General features: G+C 35.1%; 1 protein-coding gene across 1 annotated transcript; it reads left to right on the top strand.

Moving 5' to 3' along the window:
- Positions 1-1,827: 1,827 nt before the first annotated feature.
- On the top strand, positions 1,828-13,787 carry LOC125661893 (cell adhesion molecule-related/down-regulated by oncogenes-like). Its single transcript, XM_048894041.2, has 9 exons — positions 1,828-1,901; positions 8,722-8,763; positions 8,963-9,120; positions 9,713-9,851; positions 10,615-10,763; positions 10,985-11,132; positions 11,333-11,451; positions 13,405-13,564; positions 13,716-13,787. The coding sequence occupies exons 1-9, from the start codon at positions 1,874-1,876 to the stop codon at positions 13,730-13,732; spliced, it is 960 nt and encodes a 319-aa protein (XP_048749998.2). The 5' UTR covers positions 1,828-1,873; the 3' UTR covers positions 13,733-13,787.
- Positions 13,788-14,014: the final 227 nt, after the last annotated feature.

The raw sequence follows: 14,014 nt of genomic DNA, 5'->3' as shown, positions 1-14,014 counted from the left end.
TAAGAAATGTGGTATTATTTCAAGGTAAGAAATGTGATATTATTTCAAGGTAAGAAATGTGATATTATTTCAAGGTAAGAAATGTGATATTATTTCAAGGTAAGAAATGTGGTATTATTTCAAGGTAAGAAATGTGATATTATTTCCAGGAAGAGGCAACTAAAAGAAAGAAAGAAAATCTGTTGTAGAGGAATACATGGTTTGCAGGTAGACATGATTAATGAGCTATGCACCATGTTGAACACGAGTTGACAATTTGATTCATTTTTAGAAAGGACTGCATTTTGTGGCGGAAGGATTACTCAAATACTTTTATTGACAGTTTCTGTTTTATCCATTACATAGTCAATATTTCACTCCTGGATGTGTAATTAATCATATATATTGTTATAAGTAGTGTAATGGAGACTTTGAGCTATTAGGAATGTTGGACATTTGAATTGCTTTGGTCCAAATAGAACAACGACTCTTAAATTCGTCTACATTAATTTACACGTTGGTATGGAAATTTAATATGTTGGCTAATCAACAACGACATTTTGACGTACATGTTTCAGAAGCGTGTGTGCAATCTGAATTTCTTTTTACAATATTACTAATTATTATGATCCTTGTAACAGATGGGGTTTCCCGTAAATTAAGTGCCAAAAGGTCATTATTTATTTCCAATCTACCAGTATTATAGAATTGTATAGCTATATTGTTAGAAGATAGGAGAATATGTTTATTTTATGTAATGATTGATTTATGTTGTGTTGGCATCCACAGACAAATCGACTTTATGAGAGTAATCGTAAGTAAATTTCAAGTGCAAAAAGGTTTTGTTGAACACAATATTGCTCAATAAAAAGCGCCTAAGTATTTCTTTTTGATTTCATAATTCTCCCTCAATTTAGAAATCAAAAACATACTTCCGGATAAAAAAAATAATGTTTCAAAAGTCAATAGGGATCCTGTTTTTACTACATACACATCGCAGTAAAAGTATTTTAAAACGTAAATTTATTAACTTCATGTATACATTATGATTTTTTCCATACATAAATTGATAGTTAAATTCCTCCTATTCACTGTGATACAGATTGATACTATCGAGTGACCCCACACCATGTGTTGACACACTACTAGGCGTTCACACAATTTGATGACGTGCACAGCATTACTGGTTTCAATGACCCGCTCTTCAGGTGTGAACTATTTAGCGCGCTTTATCACAGTCAGCAATTGACATCAATTGATAACACTAAATAGTCGAGTACAATGCGACTAAATTGTATTGTCCAATGTCGTCTAACAGGTGCATTAAATTACACCTTACCCCAGGATATATGCCTCGTTTAGGAAATGTATCAGCATGAAAAATATATTGTGGTGTAAAGTATTTTCATCACTTTATTCCGAAAAGCAAATGTTGATAATTTTTCATTGTCGAATTTGGAATTTGTCAAAAGCTTTAGAAAATAAAGATTAAAACTTCGAATAATATTACAAACTAGGGGAGAATATAATTCTACTCAGTTTGACAAAGGTAATGAATATCGCTAATGTAGTTTAAAGATACTTAAATGAAATGTATATATTTTTGCATGGTAATAAGAAAAAATGAAATATGTACAACATGCATTTATTTCGCAGAGTTACATAGCCAATAAATCAAAAGCAAACATCTGAAAAGTAGAACTCAGAATCAAAAAGAAAACACTTGAAAACAAACTTGAAAGTTCGCCGTGAATATAGAACTCGGTGTCTTGACTAAATGGAACAAGGATCGACCAATAAATGAAGATCGTGTCAGTGGAATGTCTTATCACTTTCAGAAGTCCTGTCATGTTTAAAGCAAGTGATCCACGATTTCAACAGGAATATGTAAATAATGAATTTCGGCTTAAATTCTATCGTGGGTAAGAATTATTTTACTGATTAAATTCTATTGTGCATAAGAACTATGTTACTGATTTTAAAAATCATATCGGGGGCAAGAATAATTTTATTGATTAAATTATATCGTGGGTAAGACTAATTTTAAAGATTAAGTACTATCGTGCGAACAAATAATTTTACTCAAATGCCACGTTAATTTATCATGTTTTACAGTTACACAAACCTATAAATACAGGTAGCATTTATCATTAAGAGTCCCATCGCATCTCCGCGTGGTTCAAACAAAACTACGTTAAAAATGCAGGTGTCCGTGCTTCAATGGGCAGTCATTTCTATTGTGTATATTCATTACTTTATACAAGTACTCAATTTCGCAAAGTAACTCATACACGTCAATTCGCATGACCATCACTTCGCGAGTGTTGTCTTCCTCAAATGTTTTTTACATATAATTTTTAAAGTAAAAGCGGATCATTTTGCGAATGATGTTTCTTGCGACATTACGCAGAAATGAATTCCTTGCGTATTTACAGTATAACCACGTTCACTGCACTGATAGCCATCTCCTCATGAATGACAAGTAGTTGTGAACAATGTGCGTATGAATCTTGTTAAATATAGTACATCTGTTTTAACGGCTGAGAAATTCCTCCCTGTAAGGGCTTCACGTCAGCATACTTTTCAATCAATGAGATCCAGATTCTTTATTTCCTTAAGCTATTCAGCTCATCGGTTATAACTACAAAATATCTACAAATGTATACCAATAAGACAGTAGAGGTCGAGTATACATGCGCATTGCTAACTCACTTCCTGATGTACGCTGGACATTTTCTCACCAGAGGGCGCGTTACGCAAGCTTCACATTCACCTCCTTCAAGCTTGGAATCAGGTGACAAAATAATCACATCATATAAACAATCATTATCCGTTTCCTTTCCCTTTAAAGGTTATGGCAACAGGTGATACGTCAGGTTCTTTTCATAATAATTATATATATTTTTAAAAATAATTATTAATAAGTACATATTTACCACTTCGCTGTTTGTCTCTTATTTTACAAGTCTTATCGTATTTTTACAGCCTTTCTTACTTTTGATTCCATGTTTACAATAAAGCACCGCGTGAATGTTATACATTCATACGCATACTACGAAGCAATTCCAATTTTAAAATCAGAAAACGGCGATATAAACGGGGTCTATATCATACAACTTAGTCAAGTGTCTTTCCTTTTGAAACGGCTGCAAGTCGAACCCGACGATAAATAAAATTACTCGCCCAATACGGATTTTACTCGCATGATACGGTTTTTTTCATGTCGTCATGTGACCAAGATCTGACCAATCAGATTTCAACAATTTTGTCTGAGGCGTGATAAGACTAAATATTTAGTGCAAATAATAAATGTTAGATATAAGAAACGTTTACAAGATTTCTGTAAAAAGCCGTTGACCGAGGTGTAGTGCGAGGAGCGCACGGAACTCTGGGTAGAGAATGGTACGCTGGGGTGGAGCTTTGCCGTTCATGTCATAATGTATTTTCAGAAATGAAACTTCTTTCTTCACAGTTAACAATAACGTATTTAGTGTAGGAGGGGTATGGGGTATCAATTTTAAAACCAATCAAAGTACTGTTAGTACTGGTAGACAGTGCCATGGGTTGGGAAGGCTTAGCTAGGATGACCTCCAACTGTAACTGCCTGAATGCGCAATTAATGGTGATTCATTTTGTAATAATAGTTCGGTAATGGCAACACAACAAAACCGAGTTCATAGAGAGTTTATTAAATCCAAAAATAATAATAAATATTAATAATAGGTCAGTAATGGTAAAACAACAAAAAAGAGTTTATTAAATCCAAAAGAAGAAAGAAGTACACGTAGTTTAAAAATGCAATTCCCAAATTTGAATTAACATCAGGCCTTATAATTTGCTTTCTCGTGACAGAATATAAACGTATCTATGCATTGTTTTCCTGCTGATCTTGTGGGAATATATTTCAGAAATTTGAGAACAATCGTAAAATGGAGAATGTTATATCATACAATCTGCCAGTGGGTCGAATGTTGCCTGAGGTATTTCATACCAATTTTCATGCCGTTCTTTTCACCCTGTTTTTTTCACTGCGGATTGTTCCGTTTACCTGATCAAGATAAAGGGCTCAATGCAGGCGTGACCTGTCGACAGGGGATGATTGATCCCCCTGGGCACCTGATCCCACCTCTGGTATATCCAGGGGTCCGTGATTGTCCAACACTTAATTTGTATATAGTATAGGAGTTGAAATTGATCACTTGTCGTTATCTTCACTTTTTAATTAAAGTCTCTGATCAATCCATTTTGAAATAGCCATATAATTCTAGTATGCTGCATCCCCCCCCAAAAAAAAAATAAATTGAAAAGAGAGATATATGTAATTTTTCTTATAACAGATCAAAATAATGAACTTTTTCATTTCATGATATGATTACCTGTTAAGTAGATTGCTATTGTGTACCGGTATGTATAAATTGGAAAAAAATAACGCATTTAAATACTGTTTTTCAAAAGAGATTTCAAATGAATTATTCATCACATGTTTAAAATATTCTCACTTGGATTTTTAATCTTCAAATTGTTCTGTGTCATGTTATGTCAAAACGAATTACAATAGATTAGTGAAGTTCACAAAAGATATCCAAATATGCCTCGTGTTTGAAATAGTTCACATTTTTTATGAATCTAATATTTAAAAAAATGTATATTCTAATTGTTGAAATATCACAGTTTTCAATTTTAAAATCTTATAAATCATTAATGAAATGCTCAAGTTTTCAGTCAGAATGTGTTAGTCGTGTTTGTTCCTGTATATTTTCTTTTTCTAATTATCTCAAATATCCACATAATGTCAACTTCTCAATCATCTAATATTTCATTCATGTAATCTCAATAACGATTTATCAAACTCTCAAAAGATCTCGTGTTCAAATAATTTCTCTCTATTCTAATCCTAAGAATATTTCCCATGTTGATATATCTGTAACTAGTTCTCATACGTTCAAATATTTCTCATATTGTTCTAAATTGTTCAATAATTTTCATGGCTAAAATCTCTTGTTTGAGAGAAACCTCAAAACTGCTAAACCAATGAATGTCCTTAAATATAAAGGCAATGGGATGTTCAAGTTCTTAAAGTATTTCAATTCAAAGTATATTGTATTTCAGTTGTATATTATTCCTGGTTCCCTGCAGTTTTGTCTTATTTTCTCTCAGTTCTAAACCATTTGATATTATTATCTTCAAATAGTATATAGTCATGTAATCTTCAAACTGAGTTTAAACTGCATTCATATATTGCGTTATTCAATTATTTTCCAAAGTCTAAGAATTTTCAATCACTAATTATCAAAAAGTGTTGGGGTTTTCAGAAAGATATCTAGAGTTACCTCGATCAGGGAGGATGTAAAAATCGAAACGAATCTGCAAAATAAGGAGAAAACAAATCAACTATATAGTTAATTACAGGAAGAATTTACTATGCATCGAGATAATTTATTTATCTGGAAAAGGGTTAGGAACCGCTTCACATTAGAAGGGAAACAACATTGCATTTAGTGGAGAAGAATTATACTCCACACTACTAGTATCTTATAGACATTTACTGGTAGAGTTAGACTCCCTAAAAACACTATGAATTACCTATATGTAAACTCGTCAAATCTATTAAAATCCATGTGCATACCAGTTCTTATAAATGAGCGGAAACCCCTCCAGTTGCGAGAAAGATGAAGCTAACGAACAGTGATCAATCTCATCAATCCAATACTTTTGTAGTGATTTTGTTCTAATGAAAGGTGGAGATAACGAAAAGTGATCATTCTCATAACTCCTACAAGTAATGCAAAAAAGATAGTTGGGCAAACACGGACACCTGGACACTCCAGAGGTGGGATGAAGTGCCTTGGAGGAGTAAACATCCCTTGTCGACCGGTCATATCCGCCGTGAGCCACATATCTTGACCAGGTAAACGGAGTTATCCGTAGTTAAAATCAGTGTGCCAGTTGAAATCAAATGAAGTGAATCTTTGGGGATCGTTATGAATATATTTATGGAAAAGAAACTTCTCGTGTAGCAACAGTTTGTAATATGATGGCACCACAACATAATTGTCGTCACATCGATTGATTACCTTTTGATATGAACTATCTACGAACCTAACATCTTTATCTTTTGCTGAAGGATACTTGTCGCCTTGTGTATAATATTAAATTCAAAGATGCCGAAATTCACGAGGTGACGGAATAATTCTTATAAAATATGACACATAGACTTGAACTATCAGTGATGTTCTCAATTCAATAAACACATCACTAAACAAATCATAACTATTGTAGGTTAGATAACCAATATTTTAATAGCATTATGCAAGAAAATGTACTGTACACTATTTTCAGAAAAGACAATTTTATACTCTTAGTAACATGGGAGGGAGGGGTTAGGCTTTCAAAGACCAACGCAGAAACTGCAACTTCATAGGCGCCGACTAGTATGTAGTCATACGCCTGGGCATTCGGTCCACGGTGTCCCGTATTTTTTAGGGAAAAGACCTGTAGCCCATACGTTTACTAAATATGAATAAGTACTTAAATGTACAAAATGTACATGTAACTCTTATTTTCGTTAGCTCTAGAAACTTTTTTTGATGACATTAACAATTATTCATGTTTCACCCTTACGGTTTTTCAATAATCAGAGTACCGTGGGGATTCGTGTTAGAATATGTCCTGAGTAACCATGACTTGTCGCAAGAGGCGACTAAATGGGGCGGTCCTTCGGATAAGACCACAAAAACCGAGGCTCCATGTCAGAGCAGGTGTGGCACGATAAAGAGCCCTTCCTGCTCGAAGGCCGTGAGCGCCGAGCATAGGCTTAAAATTTGCAGCCGTTCACCGACAATGGTGACGTCTCCATATAAGTGAAAAATTCTTGAATGGGACGTTAAACTACATACAATCAATCAATCAATAATCAAATCCTCTATGTACAATTACAGTACTTCTATTCTAAGTATTATTGTTACGTACTCAGTTTGACTATCAAAATACAGATGTATTGAACTCATGTTAAATGGCATTCAATTGATAAAATGTAACATCAATTTGGATGAATCATCTAGTGCATGTGCAGTATTTTTGTTGATGACAACGTCGTAACCTTATGAATATGTATGCGTCGAGGAATGTAACAAACCAGTAATTGGGGATTATCTTTGCGTAAATGGCACAAGATGTAATCTTACACATTTAATTTTTATAATAAAACAACTCAAATTTCTGGATTCCCGTGTATATACAGGAATGCCAACTGCCGAGGCAGCACAAGACAGTGGCTATTATTAGGCATCATCTAGAATTGTTATTCCGTTTTATTCTGAAATGAACCGCACATTTAGTGCAAGAAAGCGGCGCATTGAAAATATGACTAATGAATTTCGCTTACCCCCTCCCCCTTGATATTACTAACCCTCCATGGTTTGGTAGTAGGTCAGTAACAAATACGGTATTGGTTACGTTTTAACTTTTTGTGACAACATAGTCTAGACTGTGAGGATAACGACGGTAAAATGTACCCGCACAACGTGAAGATCTGACAACTTTTTTGTCATTCAACCAGAATTCATTTTCCTGTGTCGAAATGTCCGTTATATGTCACGGAAGATAATCGCAATTTTTCGTACACACTAAACACGAAACATTAGTGTAACTTTATCTTTTCCGTGTATAAACTTAGTCGACAAAGTATCCAAAGAACAATAACAAACAAAAGAAAGTCTGACAAACTCTACATTTTCATAAACTCTATCTCTAAAATAAACATTGCACATTTCTGTGTCATTTTCCAATCCGCAAAGTTAAGGCGCATTAACGCATTGCAAAACAAGATTTACTACGTGTATATCATTATTGTAAATGTATCATTGAAAAATAGGACAGTGATTGTTGTTCGTTTGTTTTACGTCCCGTCGAGAACTTTTCCTTCATATTGAGACGTCACCAGTTGTGCAGGTAGGACGTACCACAAATTTAGACCAATGCTTGGTGTTCAGCAGGGAGGGGTATCTAGTTCTGATTCTCACTTGTGCATGCCGAGCGGAATAGAACAACAATACCCATACCCATGTCTTAGATTTGTCGCGGCCATGTCACGAGTGGGACTTGAACTCAGAAGTGGGAGCCTCCGTGGCCGAGGGGTTAGAGCATCGCGCTCAATATCACGCGGCCTCTCACCTCTGTCGGCGCGGGTTCGAATCCCACTCGCGCCGGTAAGTGAGAAAGTTTCCCAGTTTACTTTCGGAAGGTCGGCGGTCTCTTCCCAGATACATTGTATCTGGGTTCTCTCTTCCACCAATAAAAATTTGGCGCCACCATATAAAGGAAAATTTGTTGAGTGTGGCGGAAAACATCAATCAATCAATCAATCAATCGGTTACGAAGTGAACGCTCTATCACTGAGTTACCGCGACGGGTTAAGACAGAGGTAGAAATCAAATCATGCTCAACGAAATGAACTTTGATATAGAAAATGGCGCGAAACAAGTTGTAAATATCATGATGATACTCAAGAATTTGAAAAAATAAAAAATCGAAGATACGAAGCAAAGTTGGGTGAGCGGTTTTTTCATGACGTCTTAAATCAGTTATGATGACGTGGTGAAGCCCTGGGACAGTATTAAAATTGTTAAATAATTAATACGATTTCCATCAATTGACATCACATTTCTGTTCCCTGTTATCAGGTAAACATGTACAGTAAATCAGTTGAAACTAAGCATAAAGGCCATTCTGTTTTCATTGTAGGGTTCCTTCTATGTGTGAAATGCTACCTTAATGTTGCTCAAGGTGAGACGATGATTTTGATAACATTCATTAAGTTCAGATAGGGTTTTAATTGTGTTCGAAATAGCCCAATGTAATTTAGATTCTCCTGGGTTATTTTATTTCTGGATTTCATCTCATTTGACCAGTGTCTACGTATATGTATAACAATTTGTTTCAGTAAGATAGAAATGCACAAATTGCAGTCTTTTGCTTTATTCAGTGACTCAAACAAATCCCATACTGACATTTGGTAGCCAAACGCCACCAGATGTCGCTATCCCACCTGTGTTGCAGCTTAAGACCGGAGATGACGTCAGAATACCTTGTAACACGACAGCAGCGGCTGGAAAGGTTACCATCACGTGGACCCACGAGACGGTAAGCAAACAATTTCATTGCGATAACCACTTTTTCCACATCTATATATTGTATGAGTAGATGTATCACAGTGTATTACATCTCTGGAACTCATTTCATAAAGGACTGTACAATTTCATAAAGGACTGTACAATTTCGATCAGTAATCTATTATGTCTGATATGTACAAGTTGTAAAAATATGGTTTTATGCACTATACTCATCGTCTTACACCTCAGAATAAGCGCAGCGTTAAATAAAATACTTTTTTAGTCTTATGTCGTAAGATCTTTTTAGTTATGTTTCAGGTTTGTTTCTGCGGAAACAATTAGTAATTATTGCCTACAATTTCACAATTTCTACACACTGAAACTTGATGCATATGGAAACTTGTGGAAACTATGCAATCCTATACGGAAAAAGGCAACGTCAGGTTTCCGCAAGATTTCCATGTTGTCTCAGTTTTAAGGAAACTAGCATTTTCATCAGTGATGGAGTCCTGATTTCTACTTTGATACAGTCTTCACCTCGCTTCACTGTTCTTTACCTTCACCATTCCATCAGTGACGCAGTCCTGTTTTGTGCTCTGATATATTCCTCACATCCTTTGTAGGGTGTATTTCCTAGCAATGTCCAACAGATCGGTGTGGATCTGGTCATTATGAATGCTGCTCGTGTGGATAGCGGGATATATTTATGCCATGTGAACAACAGCGCTGGTGTTGCTTATAAGCTGCTTCAGGTTATTGTCGGTAAGTTACAACACGCCCACTCATATGAAAACGACCGATATGGCTTTTGTTTTCTGCACAGTACAATTTAACTATGTAAAATTATATACAAAGATACAATATTAGTCTTTGAATTGATGACCTTTGTTTTATAATCTGATTGTTTTCTTTTTGTAAAACGCGGGTTGTGCAGATTTTTTGGCAATATTTTCCATTTAAAAATATACATTGACTCTTTCAAGTACGTAATATAGCGATATTACTGCGCATTTAAACGTAATGATTTCCAATTTAAAGGATGGTAACGAGAAATAGTCCAAGAAGGAAAACTCGAAACTCTAAACACATAAAATAAACCATAATTTCTATATTCTTATCGAATTGCAAGTTGATATATATGTTACAGCTCACTTCTTATTTATTTGTAAGTACCACATTTCAAAAATGAAAATCTATAGTCGGTGCAATGTATATATTCATACGCAGATAGACGATAGAAAAAGATCATATTTAATTAGGTTGAAATAAAATACGACGTCATTGCTGCAAATGACAAACAATGGATTTCAATAACAATTAAGCAGAGGTCACAATGTAATAATATTAATCATGGGCAAACCATTTAGCTGCCGGACCTGACTATTCTGTTATTTAACTGTGGTCACGCCATGTAGCTTCCGGACCTGACTATTCTGTTATTTAACTGTGGTCACGCCATGTAGTTTCCGGACCTGACAAATCTGTTCGGTAATACAGTGTGTAGCATTTGACAGTTTGTTTCCAGGTGAAGCCGCTATTACAGGCGCTACTTCATTGATCCAGCCCAAGGTTTCTCTGCCGGATCATAAGACAGTGCTCTACGGAGAAAACGTAACTTTAAATTGTCACGTGACCGGAAGTCCGACACCCAGTGTACTTTGGCTTTTCAAAGACGTAAGCGAGTTTACATGTAACAATTTGATTTCCCTGGTAATCTAGTATTCTTGAGAAAAATTGATAAATACAATAGATGTACAATTAAAACGTCAAATTATTGGTTCAAAGATGTTTTATTATTATTGATTTTTGCATATCCCCCAGATAATGATACTCATATTTATAAGCATCAAATTTACAATAAAATTTTATATAAAATTTCTGATGTCCTATGATAGAGACTTATCAATGATGACCACATGAAGCAGGAGGGTAATAAGTTGCACATGACCAATGCTACATTAAAAGAAGATGGAACATTAACATGTGTTGCCAAGAGTTTGGCAGGCGAGGTCAGAGGTCACATGAACGTCTATGTCGTTGGAAGTAAGACTTAATTCATATTGTTGACAAGGACAAAGTGAAAATAGATCAGTAAGGCTTAAATCATATTCGTGACAATATCAAAGTGAGAGAGCACAAGGAAAACACATCTTTATTGAATTATAACAGTGGTTTCTGTATTTTGAACTGTATATTCTTCTACTAGTAATTGAAATTTCTTATATTTTTATCTACGTACACAGTTATGCCTGTCATTGACTACATGTCGGAATCTGCCTACGCATTGGTCGGTTCGTCTGTTACATTTCGCTGCCAAGCTTCCGGTATTCCCAAACCTCATCTGTATTGGTACTTCATATCTGTAAGTAGTATTGGATTTTCTACTGATTTATAGCGTACAGTCTCCATACATCTCACTAACCGGGGTTTGCTATCTTGTACTTTATTTTCATAACATGCCTTAAAAGGACTGATTTACGATTTTCCTCAAAATTTTATTTTTCACTTTTAATGGTCCAAATCTACTGTCTAACATGTTTAAAAGGTTTCACAGAAAAATTAAGGTTATACATTATCACAGAAGCTCATTTTAGAGAGTTCATTATTAGTTTGTAAACAGAGATTGCAGTTTGTTATTGTTTACGAAATTTTCAAAAGAAATAGATATCGATCTAAATTTATTGTATCTTTCACATTTATTCTTTGTGTAAAATATGTCATCTAATATTTTTTGTGACTATGCACAATTAAGATACTATATATTACAAATTCAATATTTCACTGGTTTGTTTGTCTACATAACAAGACCCGAGTCTTTGTTTACATAACACAAATTTAAGTCAAGAATATAGCTTTTATTCTTGCATTCAGAAGGTCAACATTTTGGTTGTCAATATTAAATGAGTTATATTTTTAATGTTTAACATAAAAAAAATATTTTGTTAAAAAATTGTGAACCAGTCCCTTTAAGGCTTTGAAGGCGAAACCACAAGTACTGACATTAGTATTTATATCCATGAAAGGTGAAAATAAGGAACATCGATCATCTCATAACAGGATGAAACAATTCAAAGTTTACCGACAACTGCCAAAGTATCTTCACCTCATTTTCATTACTTTCGACTTTTGATACGCCTATTCATTGAACGATAGTAATATAATAATAATAATAATAATACCATATTTATATAGCACCCTTTTCATACATGTACACTATGGACGCTCGAAGGTACTTCACAATGGATATGGGGCTCACGGCGGGTGTGACCGGTCAACAGGGGATGCTTACTCCTCCTAGGCACCCGATCCCACCTCTGGTGTGTCCAGGGATCCGTGTTTGCCCAACTATCTATTTTGTATTGCTTGTAGGAGTTATGAGATTGATCACTGTTCGTCATCTTCACCTTGCATATATACCTTACTACAGAATGTTATACACATAATACACAGACAGTAAATAAAACATTGAAAACCAATTATATAAAAGGCCTTATCACATGTAAACAGTCCGTAGCTGCACCTATCCTGATTGTACATATAAAACATGAAAACACAAGATACCATAAATATGCTAGACAAGATTAAAGATCAGTTTCAGGGCGTATTAAAGTCATCATAATAATGAAATACACACACGCACACACAGCATATAATGTATAACATAATTGATGTAAAGAATGTATTCAGTGCCAGTGTTTAGAAAAATTACAAACATAGGAGATTTGGTACAATCCAGGAGTGATTAACCGATGAGGGGATATGTTTGACATGTTTTAATGTCTTAACGGAATTTATTTAACACCCCAGAACGACGTGAACTTGGGTAGACGAGATTCAAATTGATGCAAAACATGTCCACGCGCTTGCATTCGAATGCAAGCCACTTTGACCAAAATTTCAATGCCCATAGATATGGTTTAATGTACCATTGGTTTTCCATAGTTTTATTTTAAACACGTATATACGTGTTAACTAAAGGGAGAGTTATACTAACAGCGGTGAAAAGGCGTAGAAATATATCATTCCCTCTTGTTAAGCGAATTTATTGATGAGCCTCAATCCACCATTAAGAATTACAAATCCTTAAATAATCTTCAGCTACCAAATTATGAAATGAAGGCGTATGAAATGAATGCGCGCTTTTTGTATCAGAATGCACAAATGCAAATAGCTTTATTAACTGTAATTCACATTTTGATCTTGATCAATCAGCCTTGAATTGATAAAAGTTCACTCAAAATGACATTCATGTATCTAATTATTATCAGCATTAACAATGCAGTGAGGTAATAACGTTAACAATATATACAACCAGGTAACGGGAGAGGTGGGAATCCCGGAATCTAACTACCAGATTAGTCCTGACCACACCAGGCTGACCATACACAGTGCTCACCATTCCGGAACTGTCTGGTGCATTGCCCGGAACTCGTACGGCGCCAACAACGCCAAATCTTATCTTTGGACCCGCCTACGTAAGAAATAAAAATTCATGATTCATTCTCCGATAACCCCCCCCCCCCCCCCCCCCCCCCCCCCCCCCCCCATGAAATAGTCTTATTTCCCATCACAATTGAAGATTTGAATGCATTTACATGTATACTTGTGTTTCTATCTTTGTTACAGCGGACTTGATTGGGTGAAGACATGTGTATGGTGAAGGAGAAATAAATATATGTGCATAGCTTTATCGAATTCTCAGTATCTGTTCGTCTTTCGTTTATTCGTCTTAGAAAACCTCTACTGTTCGGAACACGCGGTAGTGGGCGGATCCTATATTATAATGCGGTGTTTTTTAATGTGTTATCTTGCATTGATGGGGACTACCTCACATCATGGGTGAATAAAATATCTAAATCCTTGACTGATGATTTCATTTTTTGCTTTTGAATTGTTTTTCTCCTTGGTCGTTATCTCGACTAGTT

This window comes from Ostrea edulis, chromosome 8 (genome assembly GCF_947568905.1).
Source record: "Ostrea edulis chromosome 8, xbOstEdul1.1, whole genome shotgun sequence".
Lineage (NCBI taxonomy): Eukaryota > Metazoa > Mollusca > Bivalvia > Ostreida > Ostreidae > Ostrea > Ostrea edulis.
Note: the sequence above shows the minus strand (reverse complement) of the source record. Positions and strands in the feature narration are given on the sequence as shown.